The sequence below is a fragment of the Phoxinus phoxinus genome, assembly GCF_949152265.1.
Source record: "Phoxinus phoxinus genome assembly, chromosome: 4".
NCBI classification, from domain to species: Eukaryota; Metazoa; Chordata; class Actinopteri; order Cypriniformes; family Leuciscidae; genus Phoxinus; species Phoxinus phoxinus.
Genome location: NC_136879.1, coordinates 14,711,981 through 14,733,815, shown reverse-complemented (window position 1 = coordinate 14,733,815; position 21,835 = coordinate 14,711,981). Strand labels below are relative to the sequence as shown.

The window sequence follows — 21,835 nt, the reverse complement described above, 5'->3', positions numbered from 1 at the left end:
ACTAAAGCATCATACAGTTTCCTCTGCGCCATCAGACGCCAACCAACGCAGACAGTCACCGGATTACAGTACACACACGACAAACACAGATTCAACATGTGGGGTAAACTGATCCAACAAAACCCCAAGTGTCAGTTGCCATCTTTCGGCAGTGTGAATTGGCCTATACACTAAGGCCTCATCCACACTACTGTGTTTTAGTTTAGAAACGGAGAATTAAAACGAACACAATCTCCGTCCACACCAGTGTTTTAGCTGCGTATTAGAATTGATCTCAGTCCACATTAAAACGACTGAAAACGCGGATCACGTGACCATTCACCAACACTGGGCATGCGCGTGCCGTTGTAAACAGCATGTAGGCAGTATTAGCATTGTAAAATGCAGAATTTACTTGCACAACAGCTGCTAGCAAAGACATGTAGTTGAAGACTTGTAATTCGTTATCCATGTTGCAGTCACTAACGTTACGTAGTCCAGGCTGGTTTTGTATGTTTTATTCCCGGGGACGGGTCATGTGATGGGTGTCTGACGAATCAGGGAAGGATACGCCATGACTGATGACACCCAATCATAGAGCAGAGCGTGAGCCTCTGCGTCATCGTTTGTAAAGTCCTCCGTTTTGACCGTCTTCACTAAAACGCCCTCCGGAGATTCAAAACGCAAAAAGGGGTCGGAGCGTTTCAAAACTTCTCCGTTTTAGGTCTTCGTTTTTGCCGTTGTAGTCTGGATGGGAGGTGCAAACGTAGCAAAAGGTCTCCGTTTCTAAACGAAAACGCAGTAGTGGGGATGGGGCCTAAACCTGCACCCATCATACACTACGCAACGGTCAACTCCACCTAATATCTGCACACTAAGAGTTGAACGACTTCTGATTTTTTCAAGTCGACATTTATGTGATGACAGTCGAGTGGATGTCAATTAGTCACCTCAGCTCAAGGTTCAGGGTTATTTGTTTATCAAACACACGTTGCCTTAAGCACAGCTATGGCATTTGACACTACATAACAGCTTATTTTTATCAGTTCTTTATATTTCTCAGAGATTTCTGCTCCTTCTGAATAAGATATAGATAAAGTAGCACAGTAAAGATTACATTTACATGAATGCATTAGTGTGAGAGAGAGCGATTGCGTGTGAATTGCACCTGACAGTGTTTCTCTACTAATAGTGAAGCTGTGGGTTTTAGTTACTAAATAAAATAGCTCAGAAAAGGAAGTTCTAGCATATTTTTCTGATAAATCACAGAACAGAGATTATAATACATTTCTGCGCTACTGAATGAATCTGTGTGCACGCGATCTTCACATGATAAGTGCGCTACGGTCTGTGTGTGTGCGTGTGTGTAATGCAGCATCAGTTTAGAACAGCGATTACATAATTTATCATGTCATGCATGTTTTACAGAGTATCCAGATGGTATAATCAAACATATCTTGTGGAGCGCTCTGTTAAAATGACAAATAACTGCATACTCAAAGTAAAAGTGGACTTTTTCAGGATACAGATTTATTATCCTGTTGCGCCCTCTATAGGCCATGAATGATCAGCGACTAGTCGACGTCAAGCATAAAGCGTCATCAAGGCAGACCATTGAAGTGGACTAATCTGTTCAACCCCCACTGCACACTGGCTCTGATTTTTGGCAACTAGCATTGACTACTACACTGTGAATTAGCAAAAAAAAAAAAAAAATCTTAATTTCTGTAGAGTAGCTCCGCCCTCCTATGTACTTCCGCTGAATTTTACTTTTCCTTCAGAACGTCGTCTGGGTTTGCGGTGTATTCGTGGGTTTTTTTCCGGTCAATTTTTTACCGGTCGAATCAGCGAACAGAGGGAGTGGCTGAGAATGATGACGTTGAGCGCTAGTTTGAGTTTTGAGTTGCGTTAGCGATTGGTTATGGCAGATCCAGAGTACACGCCTACAAGGAAGTCAACGCTTGTCAAAGGAAAGAGGCCAGACTATCTGAACAAATGAAATGTACGAGAGTCTGGTAGGACCAGAGTGTATTCCAGCCTTTAGTGTAAAACTAATGAAGCCCTTTGAGATATGCTTAATATACTCTTTTTCTCTAAACCGATCCTTTAACAGTCGGGCATTTTCAGACCAGCACAAGAGCTGAAGTTGTACCATTAGCAGCCACACCCAGAGTGTCGAAATGTTGGCGAAGCAGCGCTCCAGAATCTTCTTCATCCTCTTCCTCTTCCACTCCCGAGCTTCCCGTGGAGCTCACCTGACTGAGCGAGTCTGTGTCCTCTAAAAACAACAACAACAGATAAAGTCACATCAACAGGAGGATCTTCAGCTCTTCAAGGCCACTACTAGTGTGTTAGGGCACGTCGTGCTCTGCAGCACACAGTGTGTAATGTGACGTACGGTCATGGGGCTGGTCACTGTGGGAGGCTGGACTCTCAGCAGAGCAAGCGCTATCTGGGCTGAGCTCCTCGTCCTCAGGGTCACCACCTGACCCCTCACACAGAGCTTTAACATCGAACTCTCTAAAGGGAAGAAACAAAACAACAACAAAAGATTTATTATTAGTCAAGTCACCTTTATTTATATGGTGCTTTTTACAATACAGAATGTTTCAAATGCAACAAGGTTTGTTTTTAGAAGAAAAAAAAAGTGTCACAGTCCAGCTTAAATTCAGTGATGGTTAATTTTTGTTTTAAAAAAGTTATTTTTGTTGTAAAAAAAAGTTATTAATTTAGTTAATTTGTATATATAGCCACTCTGGAGAAAAGCGAGATGTCATCGTCCAGCTCAGTTCAGATATAATGGTGTCAACGCAGGCAGATCAATAATATTGTTGAATATTAAGTGTCCCCAACTAAGCAAGCCAAAAGCGACAGTGGCAAGGAACCAAAACTACATCAGGTGACTTAAAAGTACCTCAAATTAAATTAACTCAAATGTCACTCAATGTGGGGGACTGGTAACATCAATCAAACACTGGGATACCTCAGGGCTTGATACTTGGACCACTTCCTTTTCAGTATTCACCACAATGTGACAAACTCATCATCCAGGCATTTTCCAATATTAAAACAAATTGCATCGCAGCAATTCTCCGGTTGCTGGATAAGCATCTGCTAAACATATAAATGCAAATAAACCTATTCCCAAAATGGAAAAGGCACCACAGCCAGATGTTATTAGTGGTTTACCCTTCTCCGGTGGATAGAGCGGTGCTGTTGGCAGGGTACAAAATGTATCCAGTCTTCTCTGGTGAGCTGTGCTTGGGATTGAAGTTCTCCTCTCCATGTGGCAACTGCAGGAAATCTGGCCCTTGGAGAGAAGAGCTAAACCCATCTCTAGAAACCTACAAGAAATAAACAAACACTTTTATGTTTAAGTTATAGCAGCAGACAATTATGTGGTTACAATTGTAATTGAAGTTACTCTTGTCAAGACAAGCATCACTACTACTATTGGCTCATTCTTTGAGTATTAGATTTTAGGTTGTTTGTCCCACTAGATGGCTTGAAATATTACTCTCCAATATCTGGTCACGTGATGCCAGGGATAAAAGACCAAGAGTACCAAACTAACAAATAGGGTTCAGACAAATTTTCACTAATAAATGTCCATGTTTTTTTCCCAGTAGTTCATGATCAGTTGTTAAAGGGATAGTTCACTTGAAAATTTTAAATTCTGTAATCATGTACTCACCCTCAAGTTGTTTCAAACCTGCATTAATGTATTTCTTCTGTTGAAAACAAAAGATGATATTGTAAAGAATATGGTTAACCAAACAGTTGATGGACCCCATTGACTTCCATAGTAATTTTTTTTTCCGACTGTGGAAGTCAATGGGGTCCATCAACTGTTTGGTTATCCATATTCTTCAAAATATCTTCCTTTGCGTTCAACAGAAGAAAGAAAATGATACAGGTTTGAACAAATATTTATTATTAACATTATTATCATTTAAATTTAAAGCTGCAGTCCGGCACTTTTTTGGGTTTAAAAATATCAAAAAAGACATTTTTGAAAAAAAACGTAACCAGCCAGTGTTCAAAACGATCTGCTTGCCTTACCTCGATTCAAAACGGTAAGCTTGTAATAATGATTTTAATTCCAGTGGTACTGGTGGATTTCCGCGGGAATTTCGAGCATGTCTTTGCGTCATTACGTCACTTCTGTACACAGAGAGAAGGAGTCCCCGGCTAGCGTGTGTGGATGATGGAGGTGGAGATTTAGCTTAGCACTTGGTATGGCGGATCCCAAAAAGTTTAAAGCGACAATCACCAGTGACAACTGGAGATTCACCAGTTGTAAAACCCAAAAGACTTCGGACTTCAGAGTGGCTACAGAAAAAATATATTTTTCACGTTTTGACGTGATATAAGCAATCGTTAGATTTAATCAGCATGATATAGTTACTGCAATGCTTCCCCCACCCCCCGAATTTGGTCAGAACAAAAGTGAATGTTACTTGTTCAGATGACATTTTCCGATGAAAATTCTAATGTTGACACTTTCATAAAGTATACTCTGAGATTGCTGATGACAGTACAGTATCCACAGCGACGCGGCAGCCTCAATACATTGTGTTCATCCGCGCTGTTTCATGCCGATTTACTACCCACGCACAGTTAATAATTCCGCGATTAACTGCAATTGCAGATTTCGAACAGAGATGGCGACAAAGAGGAAAAACGACGGACTGCAGCTTTAAGCAAATTAAATGTAAGAAAACATCACCCGCCTCGAGAGCAGGCAAGACAGGACAGAGATTTTCTGGAGTGATTTAGATTGTAAAACCAACATTTATATAATAAAATGACACATTGAAAAAGACAAACTGTCAGAAGTCTTAAAGGGTCTTATAATGCTCTTTTCACAAGAATAAATATATATAGCATGTTAAAATTGTCACTTTTTGAGGGTGAACAAAGACTCATCGTTTTGTGTCTGTCCCTTTAAATGCAAATGAGCTGCTGCTCCCGGCACAGGGGGCGGAGCTTCAACAGCTCATGTCCTTTTACCTTTCTGAAAGTTTAATACATGCACTGAAAATCTTTTATGTTCAAACCGGAGTCAGACAATGATGGAGACTCAAGAAGAAGTGACAACATGTAGAAGCAACAGGACATTTCTGAATGGTTAGTTGATGAATTTATGTAGCTGAAGTGGAGTTAACTATCTTGTCACTGATTAGCATATTCTGTCATGACAATCTATAAATCGGGTTCAGGGGCGGGGTTTATGTAAATTTTAGGGTTAGTGATGTCACTAACCCGGGAGGAATGTCATGTAGTCCCTACCAGCCGTTTGTTGTAGTCCTTAAAAAACGATTTCTTTAAAAGCAAATATCTTCCTTTGCTTTGAACTTTGAGCGTTGTAACTGCAGATATTGTTTATGCTCAAACAGCAACATTACACACTAACTAAATTTAGGAAAGTGGATCAACCACCCCTTTAAGGAGTTTGATTCATACATTGTAAGTTCATGATGACGCAACGGGCAGTTTAACACTGACACCGTTCATGCTAAATTAACAAAACTTACACTGCAAGTTTTCTCCTCTTCATCCAGATCATCGTCTTCGACGCCTTCATCCAACAGACTATCCAAACTCTGCGGGTGGAAGCGAGAGTCTTCCTCGAACTCGTCCTCTCCCACGGCTCTGCTGGGAGTGTGTGACAGGGGAAGCTGCATGCTCTTCATCTCCAGTACTGTGCGGATGGCTAGCGGATCTGACTGCACTGCCCAGCGTCCCTGAGGCTGGTACTGAGCTCGATTATCTACGCCACTGCCATCACTCTCACCTCCTCCACCCTGCCATATCAAGCCGATCCATTCGTCATGACAGAATTCAATATGCAAGAACATTTATTGAGAACAGGAACATACATACCAGTCTGCGCACCCACATGGGCATTTTGCCATTGGTTTGGAGCACCACAGAATCCAGAGATGCTAAAGTGTAACAGTCAAGCCCATTAAATACAATTTTAAACAGAAAACTAGACATTTGCACTTGATGTAGGGCCCAATGATTCCCACCATGTGTAAAACGCAGACAAAAAAAAGGGCTATTAATAAATTAATTTACAGTATAATGCAGAATGCACCATTTTGGACAAATAAATCAAAAGTAGGGCTGAATAATTAATCAAACTAATCTTTTTCAGCATCTGTCTTCTCTATATTTGAACCATCTCCAGTGCTGCTCTGAATCACTTAATTTGCTAAAACTATTGTCAGATACATAATATTATTATCTTTAGTTTTAATTAAAACCATAAAGTAAACTGTTCTACGACTGTTTGCTAAAAAATAAAAAAATCATTTGATTACATTTTCAAAGATTAATTGTTAATGCTTTAATGCCTTCATCCGATAACCATCGTTTTAGAAAATTATTTTATACAATTTTATTAAATCACGAATCCAGAAAAATTCAAACAGACAATAGCATTTCTGAAATGGCCCTATTATTGTAAAAAAAATATATATATATGTATATATATATATATAGGTAAAGTTTTATGAATTCAACTTATTAGAAATGCTTTTTGATTATAAAAACTTAAACCATTAAAACAGAATCCAGAAAAAATACAACAGAAAATTAAACATTTCATAGAGCTTGAAAATTACATTTTTCTGAAAGTTTAATAAATTGTTAAGCTGTAGAAGTTGATTTGAATTAGACAAGTTTTTTGATTACTAAAATTATTTAATGATAAAAATGAAATATAAAACAGAATTTGGGAATGATCATAGGGCCCTAACTTGATGTGATCGAGAGGCTAGCCGAGAAGAGCACCATGAACGCACCATCCGTGGAGTCGAGTCTGTCTGGAGTCCTGCAGTCGTCCACAGCATCTTCTGGACTCTCCTCCGGCATCAAGCCCTCCTCCTCCTCCTCTTCCTCCATGTGAGGCAGTGCAGTACAGGGCACAGCGATGTAGGTCTCTCTCCTGAACAGCAGCAATTTAAAGAGGAAAATAATGAAATCAGATAGTCTTTCTTTTTTTACTTGTCTTAAAGGTGGTTTCTAACAAGAGGCTAAATGTCTTCACACCAAACAGGCAAACTAACTCACAAGTTGCTTTCAAAGCCTCATTGAGTTTATAAATCACGCTCTTGCAAACTATTTTAACGCAAACTTTTATGGAAAATGCCTTTTAAAAAAATGTATTACTTTCAGCTTTTTACTTCTGCCGACTGTATTTAGGCTTATTATATACACACTATAAAAGTCACTGTTTGGATTTAAACAGGCAAATATTTAACAGTCTATGACTGGATCATTATTGCAGTGATTATTATGTTTCTAGCATGTTGTATGTTTACCAACAGTTCTTCTAACTCTAATTAATGGAGTGTGTAGCTTTTCATTTCTTAAAAAACCATGTATGAAGACACATCGTGGCCATATTCCAGGATAGCAATGTCAAGATTCATCAGGCTCAGATTGTGAAAGGTTAAATTTGTTAAATGAAAACTTCATGATTGCAGCAATCTATTAAGCTGTATTGTGTACTGTACTGTGCCCAGATTTAAAACCTCTTCAAATAATTAAGATTTCGTTATAACATTTAAGACAATTCAAAATTTCACAGCTAAAATGCAGTGGGCAAAGAGGTCAGCAATCTATTGTCATCTGTGTAGCTAGCTATGCATGAAGCATAGCTCAGTCAAACCAGTTGTGAAGTGTACATGGGGAAATTGACTGGATTTTGTGCCCACAAAATTGACCAAACAAAAGCAAATGTAACCGCACCCAACAAGGTTTTTGTTGACGCTGCTCACTGCTAGTGGTACGTTTGCTAAATGCTTTGATCACCAATACAAATGCCCCTGGAAGCTGCTTAAAATATACATAATTTACACACACATCAACTCAAACTGGATCTACGCAAACACCTCTAGTGTGAATGTGGCATAGGAAGAGATGAGATTCGCCGTTTTCACGGGGCTAAATGACTCAACCTGATGACTTCTTGTTTGCTGGGGGCCCGTTGAACCCTCAGGCCTGCTTTCTGCTTTCTCTCCGCCAACCTCTTCCTCATGGAGTTGGTCATCTGAGAGTCCAGCCGCCACACAAACACACAGCTGGACACACAAACACATATTAGACCGTGATCGGAGTCAGTGAGTGTGTTATTAACATGCACTGAGGTAAGGTTGAGCAGAGAATATTTTTAAGAAAGAATTTGAAGGGTTGCTCCTAATGTCAGAGTATAGAATATCAAAATGTCACAAAAGCATTTGTATTAGTCTAATTTACTTCAGCCATTTAACAAAACTGGTGCCTTTCAGCATATGCGGCTCAATTCACTTGTAATCTCTATGCTTTACTACTCCCAGCTGCTCACCCAAAGATGAAATGAAATACACTTTCAAACATCAAAAATATATTAAATATTGCCATAAGTCAACTAAAGAAGATCATAAGCAATTGCTTATTACACAAACATGGTATTTATTGGATGCAAACCGCGCTGAACACACAGCAGTGCCACATTTTGACTTTAAATTGATCACTGAACGTTCAATGAAATCATCACCTATTGAAGTTTAATAATCACATTAACTGTATGATGATTCCCGTTTATTCATGCACAAATTTAAGACCTCTTAAAATGATAATTAAGACTTTTGTTATAACATTTAGGATATTTAAGGCTTTTTACAGCTTTAAATTTGATTTGACAAGACTTTAAGGACCCACAGGAATCCTTCAATCCACGTCTGCACGTTGTTTGATAGCGGAATAAAATGTTAAAATATTTAAAAGGTGAATGTATACCCCCTTTTTTTAATACTGTATAAAACAGTTTCTTGAAAAATCAGTACCGGTAATAAAAAAATTTTTTTTAAAAGATGTACCTGTCACCAGATACAGTGATCAGATGCCGGCAGTCCTGGCTGAACTTCATTCCTGTAACAATTTCTGAGGGGGAAGAAATGTTTGGTCAACAATAAGACGACCCCAAAACATTAAAAAATATATATATATAATAATAAATAAATAAAAAATTTGTTGTGTATATAATATATATATATTTCTGAAGAGTAAGAATTAAATCATTGATTAAGAAAAATAAACGTACCCGAATGTCCAAATAAGGTGGCCACACATTCGCCCGACTCATAGTCAAAGATGCAGATATTTTTGTCTGAACAACTGGTGGCCAGAAACATCCCAGAGGGATCCAACTGGACCTGAGAGCAGAAAAACTATTATTGCTAAAAATGCAAAGGATTTTGACTGCAAACAATTTACTCAGGTAGTCAGTTACACAATAAACAGCATTATACACACACACACCTTGAGCACTGTCCCATCATCATTCAGGGAGCCCTTGAAACACTTCTTCATCTTGCCACTCCTGACATCGTACACTCTGAAAATGCAAGAGACAAATTATTATTGTACCGAGCATAAAACAAACAAACATATGAATTGACCCTTTCAATCAGAAGTTAACAGTAGAAGCGGTAATAACACCTCACACAGCCCTACCTAATATTGCGGTCCTGGCACGCAATGGCCGTGTGTGTGCGCGTGGCGTCCAGGTCCATGTCATACAGTGTGGTCTTCTCCACTATGTGATGCGATCGTGAGAAGTTCAAGCCCTCCGAGGTCTTGGAGCAGAGACACACAACAACAATAGTTAGAAGGTACATTTAAAAAAAAGTGGCATTAAAAGGCACATTATTCAAAAGCAAATCCAAGAAATCTATTTGCATGTTAATTTTTCAGATTAACCCTTTGACACATGATGATGTCCACTACAGCGGACTGGTCTTTTAAAGCCTTTTAACCATTTCGTTTTTTTCCTCTCCGTTTAAAATTCCATTTTAATGTTTTAAAGGGGTCATGACATGTTTTTTTTTTTTTTTTATTATTATGTTCCCTTAGGTGCAATTATAGTATTACTATAGTTTTTTTTACAAAAAACTTTTAAAATGTAGTGATTTATGACCCTTTCCCACCCTGTTTCTCATCCTCTGATTCAAACAGTCTGTTTTGGGGGTGTTTCCCCTTTAAGAGTTCAGTGTTAACGCCCACTGTTATGATTGGCTAACGTCAGTGCCTATGCATCAATTATTAATGCCCCCAGCCAGAACATTTGCGGATTCAGCGTATTTAAAAAGTAGTTTAAAGTTTTAAATACATTACTTTCAGTTTGCGTCGTCGTTGTTGAGCCCAGAATATTCGGCACGGACTTATCTTTGAGCAACAGTTTTCTGGCAAAGCCAGCATCATTTTGGGATTTGTTCTCAAAACAGTCATCCTTCAAATGTATAGAACAAACGCTTAAACTAACACTGCCGTGACTGAGACGTCTGCAAAAAATAAAGTGCATCCATTTTTCCCTGACGTCTGGATCTTTCGCAGCGTATTCAAAGATGTTGTTTGTCCACAGCCAGGAACAGCACATCTGCGTGGCATCGTAATTTCCCTGTACACAGACCCACTCGCTGTCCGTCGACTGAACACTTGTGAGGCGCGCAGCGCGCGGGCGCGACAACGATACGAAATGAGCGTAGTTGTCTTGCGCTTTAAGCGTAGTTGTCTTGTGACGGAGGCGGTCATATGCAAACGCTGGTACGTCACTTCGTACCGTGACGTCACTTCTTACCATGGATCCAGAACGAGCTGTATTTAGAGCTTGATTAAATAAATGATTCGTTTATAATGGGGAGGACGTCTTAAGCTATGAAACTTGCAGGACGTTTTAATGACACAAAGACCTCATATATACCAAAAGATCAAGGCAAATTTGGTTTCTGGTTTCCCCTTTAATAAAATTTTAATTGGTTTAAAAAAGCATGTCTTACTAATTTAAATCATGGAACTTACACAATTTTACATATATTTATTAAAAGATTAGCACAAATAAAATTAGGGCCCTATGAAGTATAGGTGTTTTTTTAGTTATTTATTTATATTATCCTAGCATACATTTATATTTTACAAAAAGTAATATATATATATATATATATATATATATATATATATATATATGACATTTTTAATCTAATATAGAGCACCATATTAATTTATTTAAATCATTAAGCATTATTTTCTTTCCCTTCTTGATTTAATAATTGATGTATCAGAGGGTAATACATTGATAATATAAAATAAGTAAATAAAAAAACTAGAATGTGGAGCCCATGGCATATTTAGCCTGCATAATTGTTGTTGAATATCTCCAAAAGCATGATGATATTTTGAATGATCTGCTCATCTATCCGAGTGAAACCTCGATGCAGTAGATATGAGAAGATAGATGCCTCTATAACATTATAGCAGTAACAAATCTAAACGCAACCACTTCATCCTCACCTTCTCAGCAGATCGAAAATAGATGCTCTTGTCAGCTCCACAGCTGACCATACACAAGTCTGAACTCACACCTACAAAAACACATGCACGAAAGACAAGAAATGTATGAAATGTCCAAACAGCCGAAAAATTTGGTGGAAAACACTTTAGTTGAAGTATTTATTGACTGTGAACTGACCTGTGAATTTGATGGCAGTGATGGAGGCCGAATGATCGTAAACCGTCTGCACTAGGTTGCATTTCTTCTCCATGTCAAAGATGTGAATGAGCCGATCACGACTCGCAGAAGCCAACAGATTCAAACCTGACGGGAAAAACACACTCTTCTGCACTGTAGATAATGACAATTTGTAGTGATATAGACTACAACGAGCCAATCACGACTCAGCTCAGCATGTCTAACACTAGTGTACATTTCTCTTCTTCACTGATTTTCAACCTGCTTTGCATTGTGATGACAATGTCGGTAGTATTTATAAAGGAAGAATGTTTACTCGTTCTCTGTGTTGAGATAAAAAAAATATTTAAAAAATCATCCGGCGGATTTTTGAAAGCTCCAGGGCTTTAGTGAAAACTACAGATTATATTTCCACATTTTGTATCCCTGCCCACAGACCGTCGGATCGACAGAGGGTTATTAACAGGACAGTTATTGTAAGGGTAGAGTTATTATCTCTGGAAATGGTAACGTACTGTCACTCTTTAAACAGAATGATGGTAAAAAAGCAACACAATGACAACAGCTTTCTAATCTGGATGCGACTGTTGTGCTTCGGGACAAACTGACAATGGCACTTTGTTTCAGTTTTTCCTCTCCTTTTGGCATAAAACGTTGCCTACAAACACACAGGTTTTTCACATTTTCCGTCACGGCGTTCTCTCCGTATTCTTTGCAGCTTTTAGCCACTGCCCACAACACACTGGATCCTTCACTGGAAACTGAAAGTAACTCACTCCCGCTAAACATTTACTCTTTGAACTCTTGTACATTGGAACAATAAAAGTCGCCACCATTATGACTGAAAGTTTGCCAAGAGGCATTTCCTGCTAAAGCAAGGCGGTATTTGACTCTGGTCAAGCGTATCCATAGCAGACTGATGGGAGTGGCCTTGGACAGCAGCATGTCCAGTGCATTATGGGTGTTTCCCTACTTCTTTGGCAAAATAGCCTTTTTCCTCAGTTCTCTCTGGTAAGGTAGCACCAAATAAAAAATTAAAAAATTCAACTTTCTACTGCATAGGCAACCTAGTTTTACTGAAAGCTCATTTTGCCAATGGCGAAGAATCCCTTTTAAGCAGTTGTGCATTACAAAATCTATGTATTTGAAATAAAGGCTCACTTACCGGTCTCATTAGGAGAGAAGGCCAGACACAAGACCTCCGAATCATGAGCCTCGATCTTCAGCAGTTCGTCCATAAACAGCAAGCCAAAGATCCTGAAGAAGAGACCATCGATTCAGCATATATATATATATATATATATATATATATATATATATATATATATATATATATATATATATATATATATATATATATATATATATATACACACGATTTAGTTCTCTGCAGAGACCCCTCATTCCTCTCACCTCAGGTTCCCACTGCGGTCCCCAGCTGCCAAATGCTGTCCATCTGGGCTGATTCCCATCACCCTGATCCCAGATTTCCCATCCTGGCCTCCTCCCTCAGCTTTCTCAGCCTCAGCTTTGAGGTACTGCGTGTCATCGTCCACATATACTATCCTTGCAATGTCCTGCAACACAATCACATACAATGAACCAATGAACACAAGACGACACTGGCAAACCATTCTGTCATCATTTACTCTGTTCCTCCATATGAATCAAGTGGATTAATCCAAGTCCTCTGAACAGAATCAATTTATACGATGAACAGATTTAATTTAGGCTTTTATTCAGTTATAAATATGTATATTTTTCTTACAAAAACGCATGGCTTCACTTCAGAAGGCCTTTATTAACCCGCTGGAATCGTATGGATTACTTTTATGATGGATGGTGTGCTTTTTTTTGGGCTTCAAAATCTCAGGTAATATTCACTCCCATTATAAAGCTTGGAAGAGCCAGGATATTTTTGAATATAACTGTGTTCGGCTGAAAGAAGAAAGTAATTTAAAGAAGCCTAGGATGGCTTGAGGGACGAGTAATTTATGGGATAGTTTTCATTTTTGGGTGAAAAAACCCTTTAAAGGAGAACTCCGGTCAATTTTAACATTGAGCTCAATTTTTAGTAAATTTGGAGTGCTGTCAATACAAAGAACAACGACAAAAATCGGTGTTGCCTACACAGTGTTATCCTCTTTTTAAAATTTACACCCTATTGACTTGAATGGGGCAAGTTTTAAATGTAACCAGTTCTTAGTCTTATCATCCTTGATGTGTCATTACAAGTGCCCAGCCATGTTGAGTGATTCCTTCAGAGTGAACACGAGTGAATCTGACTGCAGTAGATGTGAAAGATATGAATAAAAATGATGTTATATCAGCCAGCGCAAATACCTGTATTTAGTTCCTGTTTTCGGTGGAAGTCCAAAGTAGTCGATTGTCGAGTTCACGCGCGTGATCATAGTAACTAAACATATGCGCGTGAACTCGACAATCGACTACTTTGGACTTCGACCGAAAACAGGAACTAAATACAGGTATTTGCGCTGGCTGATATAACATCATTTTTATTCATATCTTTCACATCTACTGCAGTCAGATTCACTCGTGTTCACTCTTAAGGAATCACTCAACATGGCTGGGCACTTGTATGACACATCAAATATGTTAAGAGGATAAAAGCAGGTTTAAAACTTGCCCCATTCAAGTCAATAGGGTGCAAATTTTAAAAATAGGATAACACAGTGTAGGCAACACCGATTTTTGTCGTTGTTCTCTGTATTGACAGCACTCCAAATTTACTAAAAATTGAGCTCAATGTTAAAATTGACCGGAGTTCTCCTTTAAGGATATTCAACCCAAGCCATCAAACTCACATCAGAGAAGGAACGCCAATCCAGAGCAAATTTTGTTTCCTGTGCATTAAGTTGCACGGATTAATGGTCCACCACAAGACTAATAATGTGCGCTAACAAAGTAAATGGGGTCGATTTTGATTTCATGATGACTTTAATATCTTCATTTGTGTTTCAAGGATGAACAAAAAGTATTTTAAGAGGACATTTAGAGCAACGGAGTAACGTCTGGCACTGTCGCAGCCATCAAAGAACATAACTTCACGAATCCTAAGTACTGTCATTTGTTCAAGCAATATCATCAATTACACCCGGGCCTAAATTTAGTTTTGGAAAATGAGGGGCGTTAGTAAAACTATGCGCACTACCAGCAATCAAACTCCGAAATTCAGGCACGGATAAATCAGATTCTATTATACAGGTATTTGTGAAACCATCATCCACGACTTTTCCAAAAACTTTCTGGGTTTATTTATTCTTCCCAAATTTTCCCAGGACTGAAAATTGGCATTTTAAAAGTACACAAGTTTTTCAGGTTTATCATGACCGTACGAACCCTAAACAACTAATTAAAAAGACAAAATATGCTTTCTCTGCTTTTCAGAATGATTATGAATTTTTTTTTGTAAGCTGTGACGTCCCGCCCCGATGCAGTCGTCCGTACCTGGCTGTAGAGGTTGTGCCGGAGGCCGAGAGCTGAGCCGTGACTCTGCGGGGACTCACTCCTCCACAGGCGGATGGTGTTATCAGACGAACAGGTGAGGAAAGAGCCGGGCGACAGACATGCTGACGAGTCTTCAAGATCAGGGTAGGTCTGCAGAGGACATTATGCATTTATGCGTGACGCTCATCTGATAATCTCAACATGAACTGGTCTGTGAGTAACGCACCTCCACACTCCACACACATCCGCTGTGGTACAGAGCTGAATAGACCTTCCCAACACTGCGAACGTCCCGCACGTCCCATACGTACACACTGTGGTCATTATACACACACGTCAAGTGCCTGCTCACAGGGTCAAAGGTTAAAGCCAGGGTATCTGGATACTGTGCTTCTGGGTTTGCACCGAACAAATGCCTATGAAAAGAGAAAAGATATGCAACGTTTGAGGTTAAATGTTTGATTTTAACATGCCGTTCAACAGGAAATTGTTTAAACAATTATACATATAAGATCATTCAAACCACAAGAACACTGGTAATTAATTTATTTTGCCAACATTACACACACACCAGAGTTGTTTTAGCATTGACACTATTATATTTTGTTAATATTTAAAAATATATTATTTTTTTTACACTTTGTTAATATTTCAAATTTGGATTTATTTTTATACATTATATTTTCATATTAATTCTAGTTAAAGTTAATTTGTGTCATTTTATTAGCTTTTTTATAAATAGGTTTATAGTTCTTGTTTTAGTTATTTTAGCACTAGCTGAAATTAAATATTAACTTAAAATATATAAAATTATTTTATGTTTAATTCAATAAATGCGAAATAAATCAAATGAATCAACATTAAACTTAGAACAGTTGTGAAGATAAAGCTATATGTCTTTCTGGAATACGTTCTTTATCATCTGAAACCTGCTGTGATTTATAATCCAAAGTTAAGGTACGCCGAATACACCATGTTTGCGATTTTTTATTTATTTTTTCTCACAAAAAAAGTGAACAAAGTATGTGAAAATGTTTGCGATTGTTCACGTTCGCCATTTTTACTTTTTAACAGATTTTTGGATACGAGTGAAGTACAAAGAATAAGAGTTTTAGTATAAATGGAAGCGAATATAGAAACATTTGGATTTGTGAAGAATGAGAGGTACGTGAGATCTGGATTAAAGCATACGCTGGCTTTCTATTTCTATTGTTTTGCAAGCTTTGAACAATATTGCACTGGACTCCATGTTAAATATTGTTTCTCCCACATCCTCATTCATTCACTCACACAGCCTTTTTATGCAGGAGATTTATTTGTTTAAACATTTATTTTCTTCCTTTCGTTTAAAGTAGAAAAACTGTAGATCAGATATAGTTTAAACTCAATTTCATCTTTGTTTTTTGCATGTGGTAAATGACGGTAAAGAGTCATTTTCAATATTTCATCTCACCTCACATGTAACTTGCCAAATTCCCACATGCCGGCAATTCAGTTTAGCTTTAAATTAGTTTAGACACCGTTTATGTTTTTTTAAACGAAATTCCATAAATTTGAAGATCTTTTTTTTTGAGTGATGGAAACTAAAATACATGTTTATAATGTCGGTAAATATTTCATTTAAATCACCAGTATTTTACATTATTTCAGACTGTAATAATAAAATGTGACTTGTACATCGATGTAACTAATGCGTTTTTTTCTCACTCACCAAAGCGATTTTGACCCAGTCCCTAACCATTCTGTCAAGTCTTGCTGTGTGTATTGGTGCATTATCATGCATTGGTACCACATACACGGATGTGGGAAAGACAGACTCAGAGAACAAGACATGTTTCTCATTGTCCACACCCTAAGATTTGACCAAAGGCTTGGCTTTAATTGCGCATTTAATTCTGCAGTGAGTTGGGCAGCTGTGGTTTTATGTTGTTTTGGATATAATCCGGGTTAGTACCCGGACATCTCTTTCAGACAGCTCCTCTTGCGTTGACAGTTCCTCCTGTTGGATGTGGCTCGTCTGATGTGGTGGGATGCCGACATTACCGTGGATGCCACAGATCTCGATATGGACTTACAGCGCTGGTCACAATGAGCCATCGAGACGCGCACGAACAATCTGTCCTCTTTTGAACTCTCCCATTATGTTGCAATATTTTATGTACAGCTGTGCTATTGCTCTGCTAATTCAACCTTCACACTCCGCTCTTACTGATGCACATGTATATGTGTGAAACCTCCAAACCCATATTGGCCAGTGTTTCAGTTTCATTGTCCAACCCCTGTATATTTACTGTTGATGGTGGAAGCAGGTGTTCACACAGGACGGGTCCTTACACCAAAACACAGTGCTCTCATGACACATCGGTCAAAACTGCACTAATTTTAACATGTGACTGCATCTAACATCATGACACTTAAATGGCATTGGCATGCAAACATACATTACTGTTATCAAATAGCAAGAAAAGGAAACCGATGCGTTTTTAACCAATTGATTGAAAAGTTTAAAGTGGTCATATGACACCATTTTAAAAAGTTCATTATTTTGTATGGTGTCAGAGGTGTACTAGAATAGGTTATAATCCTTTAAGGTTAAAAATATACTGTACATAACTCTAGCTCCTCTATTCCCAGTGTACCTAAAAACAAGCCGATTTCTACAAGGCCCTTCCTTCCGAAAAACCCACAGTGCTCTGATTGGCCAACTGCCCCAGTGCGCTGTGATTGGCCAAACACCTCGAGCATGTGTCGGAAACATAACGCCCTAAACCATAATCACGAGCTTCAGCTTTCAAGGCTTCTATGCAATTGTACACAGTTAATAATGTTATCTGTATTCAAGCATCAGTTTGAAGACGAGTCAGATTCTAAAAAAAGTGAATGATCAAGCAGGAAAACATTAAAAAGCATCATATGACCCCTTTAAGTCAACAAGCGTAGGCGGTTTTAGCTCTATTCCAGCCCAGGCTGGTGTGAAAGTGTCTCACCCAGGCTGTGTGCCCTGAGACACGTCGACCCCCAGGCAGTGTGGCCGGTGCAGAGTGGTGATGTAGCGCAGGTCCTGAGGGCTGAACACGCGCACCGTCCCGTCAGCACAACCGCAGAACACAAACGTCTCGCTCACCGACAAGCACTGTGATGACGTCGTCTACAGAAGCAAAACAAAGACACATGACTGCATACTTTATACAGAACATCCTATAAATCCTGTCCTATTTGTCTCTGAGACATGTTGTGTAATAAATGCTTGAATATTTTGTAGGGTTATACTGGGTTATTTAGGATGTGTGCAAATGTACTTTTTAAAATGGGGATTACTACAAATTACAAGGGACATTAGACTTTTTTTTTTAGTATTTGTTATTTTTGGCATTCTGCTGGTTTATTTCACAATAATGATCAACTGACCAAAACTGTATCATCCAAGAGTGCATCTGCTACTCAAAAAAACAAACCTATTGGTGCTCCAGAAAGGGGAACAAGACGAAACAATTGTGGGAGATAAAATTCCACATCCAGGCACTCACATTGATCATCATCTATGCCTGCATGTGGGATTTTATCTCTTCATCGCGATAGGAAAAACCTACAATGATCAACTGAAATTTATTGGCATTATATAAATGTTTAAAATGATTGATATAGAGCAATTTAAACAGATTTAAATTAGGCCTGCACGATTCGGGGAAAATGTCATATTGCGATTATTGAGATGAATATTGCGATATAATAAACAAATGGTTTCATGAGTCAACTTGCTTGGTTCTCAAGGAAAATGCACACACAGATTAGTAATAATGATGAAATGTGTATTCTCAACAACAACTAAATTATTGATAACATCAATAACGATCAATAAGCCATTGATGTCTGGATAAAAATCAACATTTATTAGGCTATTAGGCAAAAAATAACAAATTAATTTAAGTGAACTTCAAACAATCCTCACATAAACCCATAAAAATTAAAACAATATCATATACCTGTGCCCGTTCTGTCTAACAGGTAGGACAAAGGCTACACTACAGAAATTGAATAAAGTTATCAAACAGTCTGTGCTGCATAAATTATATATCGACCAATCCTTATTAAAGTTACAAAAGTTCTTTAGTCTAGAGAGGTTAGTAATGTTCTCTGTTCCCTTTGTTCTTTGATTAACTTTAATGACAGAGATAATTAGCGGATACTGTGTGTACTGTCCCTTTAAGACCAGCCGCTGCTGAAAAACTATTAACTTGGCTGTCAATAAATTTTTTTGTTTTTATAATATTTGAATAAAGAGAGAAGTAGTACATTTTCTTAAGTCAGACATAACTATTGGCCACTACTGTGTATTTATATACAAGTTACCTTCTGATGTTAATTTCGTGCAGTCACATTAAAGAGTGCCAAAACGCTATATATCATTTGAATTTCATAATAATACCTACATTACTATAATATTAAAGTTTAAAATTACAAACTGATTTGAATAGAAACATTAAGTTGTACATAAGACCTTTTTTTTATATAATAAGTTTATAATACAATTGGTGTCATAAAAACTATTGACTTGCCTGTCATTCAATTTTGGGGGTTTTTAATAATATTTGAATAAAGTGTGTAGTAAATCTTCTTAAGTCAGACATTAGTTTTGGCCACTACTGTATATGACCTTCTGAGGTTCACTCATGTTTATTTTGTGCAGTCACATTAAAGAGCGCCAAAACGGTATTTATCATTTAAATTTAATAATAAAACGGGCAGAATTTGACAGCTGACATATCAAAAGCAACAAAGCTTATTGCCATTTCTTGGATGGCGAAATATGCCTATTGTTTAGTGAAGTTTTGATTGAGAATCGATATCAGACTAAACTCAAGAACTGGATTAAACCCAGCCCTATTAGAGGAGTTTGGATGGATCACAGCAATGAAATGACTTGCCTTGAGGTCGACCCAGGAATCGAGCTGTCGGTTGCTGTTGAACTGGCACAGCAGACCCGTGTGTGTGATGCAGTAGGTGCTGCTGGCCATAGAGCCGCGGCCACACGCCAAACCACAGAACTGACTGTTCTGGTGCTCGCCGAGCAGCCCCGAGCGACCAATCAGAGGCACTGTGCTGTTCACCTGCAGGACAACAACAGGTGTTCAATCTCCACGAACGACGTGAAGAAAACGTGTGCATATGCTCTCTTTGGTAAGAAAACAAAAACCCAGCCACAGAAGGATGTGGGCAAACAAAGGAAACTGCACTAAACACACTTGAAGTTCTAAGGTTGCGAAAAGCACCAAAATAAATGTGCAGATGCCATTCACATTAAGAGAAAATGGCATTGCACGAAGTGTAAACTGATGTAAGATAGTGGCAGATGCTATTGTAGCACATTACAAAACAGCATGCAAAAAATAAAAACATTCTGTGTATATGCTTATAATTATTCAAATCTTTAAATGGATGCTGCCATATTGGGTGATTACTTGTCCCTCTACGACTACACCTCAAGATCCATAACATTTAAAAACAATTAAAATGATTCTAGATATTAAGTATTTTAAAACTGTGTTTTTCAGTGCATCTGTAGACAGCAGCAACATGTGTCAAGCGTCTCACCCGTCTTTCCTTTGAGGCGTCAAGGTACCAGAACTTAACATGTCTGTTCCCCGCCGTAACGAAGTAGCTGTTGTCCTCCGAGAACGACACCGCAAGCACTCGGCTGGACACCTTATTGGATGCGATCACAGTCCCCTTCTACAAGCAAGGAGAAGATTTAAAAGCATTATTTACATGTTCTTGTAAACCAGACTCACCAGCTGCGTCCCGATTGGCAGTTCCCTATGCAGCGTCCCACACTGCCGCAGCAAATACACCCTCATTTCGAGTTCAGATTCACATGAATAAGTGAGTGACGTCTTATTTACTAACTGGGAATCACAAAACTCCAGATGATACTAGAGTTGCGAAGTGTAGCTTTTAAACATGGTGCAATATAATACAAATAATAGTATGGCCTATATCTATAATCTCTATATCGAGAACAAGAGAAAGCGAGTCTGTAGGGAATGGTCTCAGCTTTCACAATAACAAACATTGCTTGTTCGTGATCCCAGGTGTAGGTAAGGGATGGAAATTAATCATTTTCATTTTGAATTTGTTCACAATACAAGTATTTAGTTTGTTCAAGGTAGAGTATGAAAAAGCAATTGCATGTGTCGAACTCGTCCATCCTTTGAAAGCTGTGACTGTGCGCGAGTGGACAGATCTTCCCACAAGCATTTGAAGACCGCATTAGCTCAAGTGACATAATGCTCCTGATTCTTTAAAGTCCAATGAACTAAAGTCTCCAATGGCTCTTTAAAGTTTCTTTAAAAACTCAAAGCTTTTTAGGCCCCGTTTAAACCTGGTATTAAGATGCGTGTCGGTCGATCGGATCACAAGTGGACGGCGCTAAATACAGGCGTGAACGGGGTCTTAAAACCTTTTGAGCTTGTCCACTTTCCACCACTTCCAGAGGTAGTCGAAAACATTATGGGAAGCGCACCAGCCAGACGGGATTTAAACTGTCAGATGGAGACCCAAGTTTGGTTTGAAGATTAAAATCATACCAAACGCAGTGTTCTCTCAGCATTCCTGATTTCTAACACACACTCACAGCGTTCGGCGTGATCTTGCGTCTGTCAGATCAGAAACTAGAGCCGCTACTCTCTGTGTGTTTTCCCATTGTCTCCTCCGAGTTCATGTGTAAATTGCGCGAGCTTATTTTACCCATTAGATCGAAAAACACATTTAACACCCATAGACCCTCCCCTCAAAGTAATCAGGACAGAAGTGGTGTAAAGTGGACAAGAGAAACACCATGTGTAAACGGGAACGTGTCTCTCGTCTACTTGT

General features: G+C 38.5%; 1 protein-coding gene across 3 annotated transcripts in view; it reads right to left on the bottom strand.

Moving 5' to 3' along the window:
• The window catches only part of wdr62 (WD repeat domain 62), a 37,609-nt gene that overhangs the window by 11,115 nt on the left and 4,659 nt on the right, over positions 1–21,835 (bottom strand). For 2 of the 3 annotated variants that reach the window (XM_079608860.1, XM_079608862.1), the window contains exons 6-25: positions 20,558–20,695; positions 19,891–20,073; positions 17,953–18,113; positions 15,192–15,381; positions 14,966–15,115; positions 12,911–13,074; positions 12,663–12,754; positions 11,498–11,623; positions 11,320–11,390; positions 9,487–9,608; positions 9,292–9,367; positions 9,074–9,185; positions 8,850–8,913; positions 7,950–8,072; positions 6,792–6,934; positions 5,866–5,927; positions 5,517–5,786; positions 3,169–3,323; positions 2,378–2,499; positions 2,132–2,257 (exon numbers count right to left, since the gene is read on the bottom strand). In XM_079608860.1, coding sequence (XP_079464986.1) covers positions 2,132–2,257; positions 2,378–2,499; positions 3,169–3,323; positions 5,517–5,786; positions 5,866–5,927; positions 6,792–6,934; positions 7,950–8,072; positions 8,850–8,913; positions 9,074–9,185; positions 9,292–9,367; positions 9,487–9,608; positions 11,320–11,390; positions 11,498–11,623; positions 12,663–12,754; positions 12,911–13,074; positions 14,966–15,115; positions 15,192–15,381; positions 17,953–18,113; positions 19,891–20,073; positions 20,558–20,695 — 2,650 coding nt within the window. The remainder of the gene's footprint in view (positions 1–2,131; positions 2,258–2,377; positions 2,500–3,168; positions 3,324–5,516; positions 5,787–5,865; positions 5,928–6,791; positions 6,935–7,949; positions 8,073–8,849; positions 8,914–9,073; positions 9,186–9,291; positions 9,368–9,486; positions 9,609–11,319; positions 11,391–11,497; positions 11,624–12,662; positions 12,755–12,910; positions 13,075–14,965; positions 15,116–15,191; positions 15,382–17,952; positions 18,114–19,890; positions 20,074–20,557; positions 20,696–21,835) is intronic. The other variant, XM_079608861.1, reaches the window with a different exon arrangement.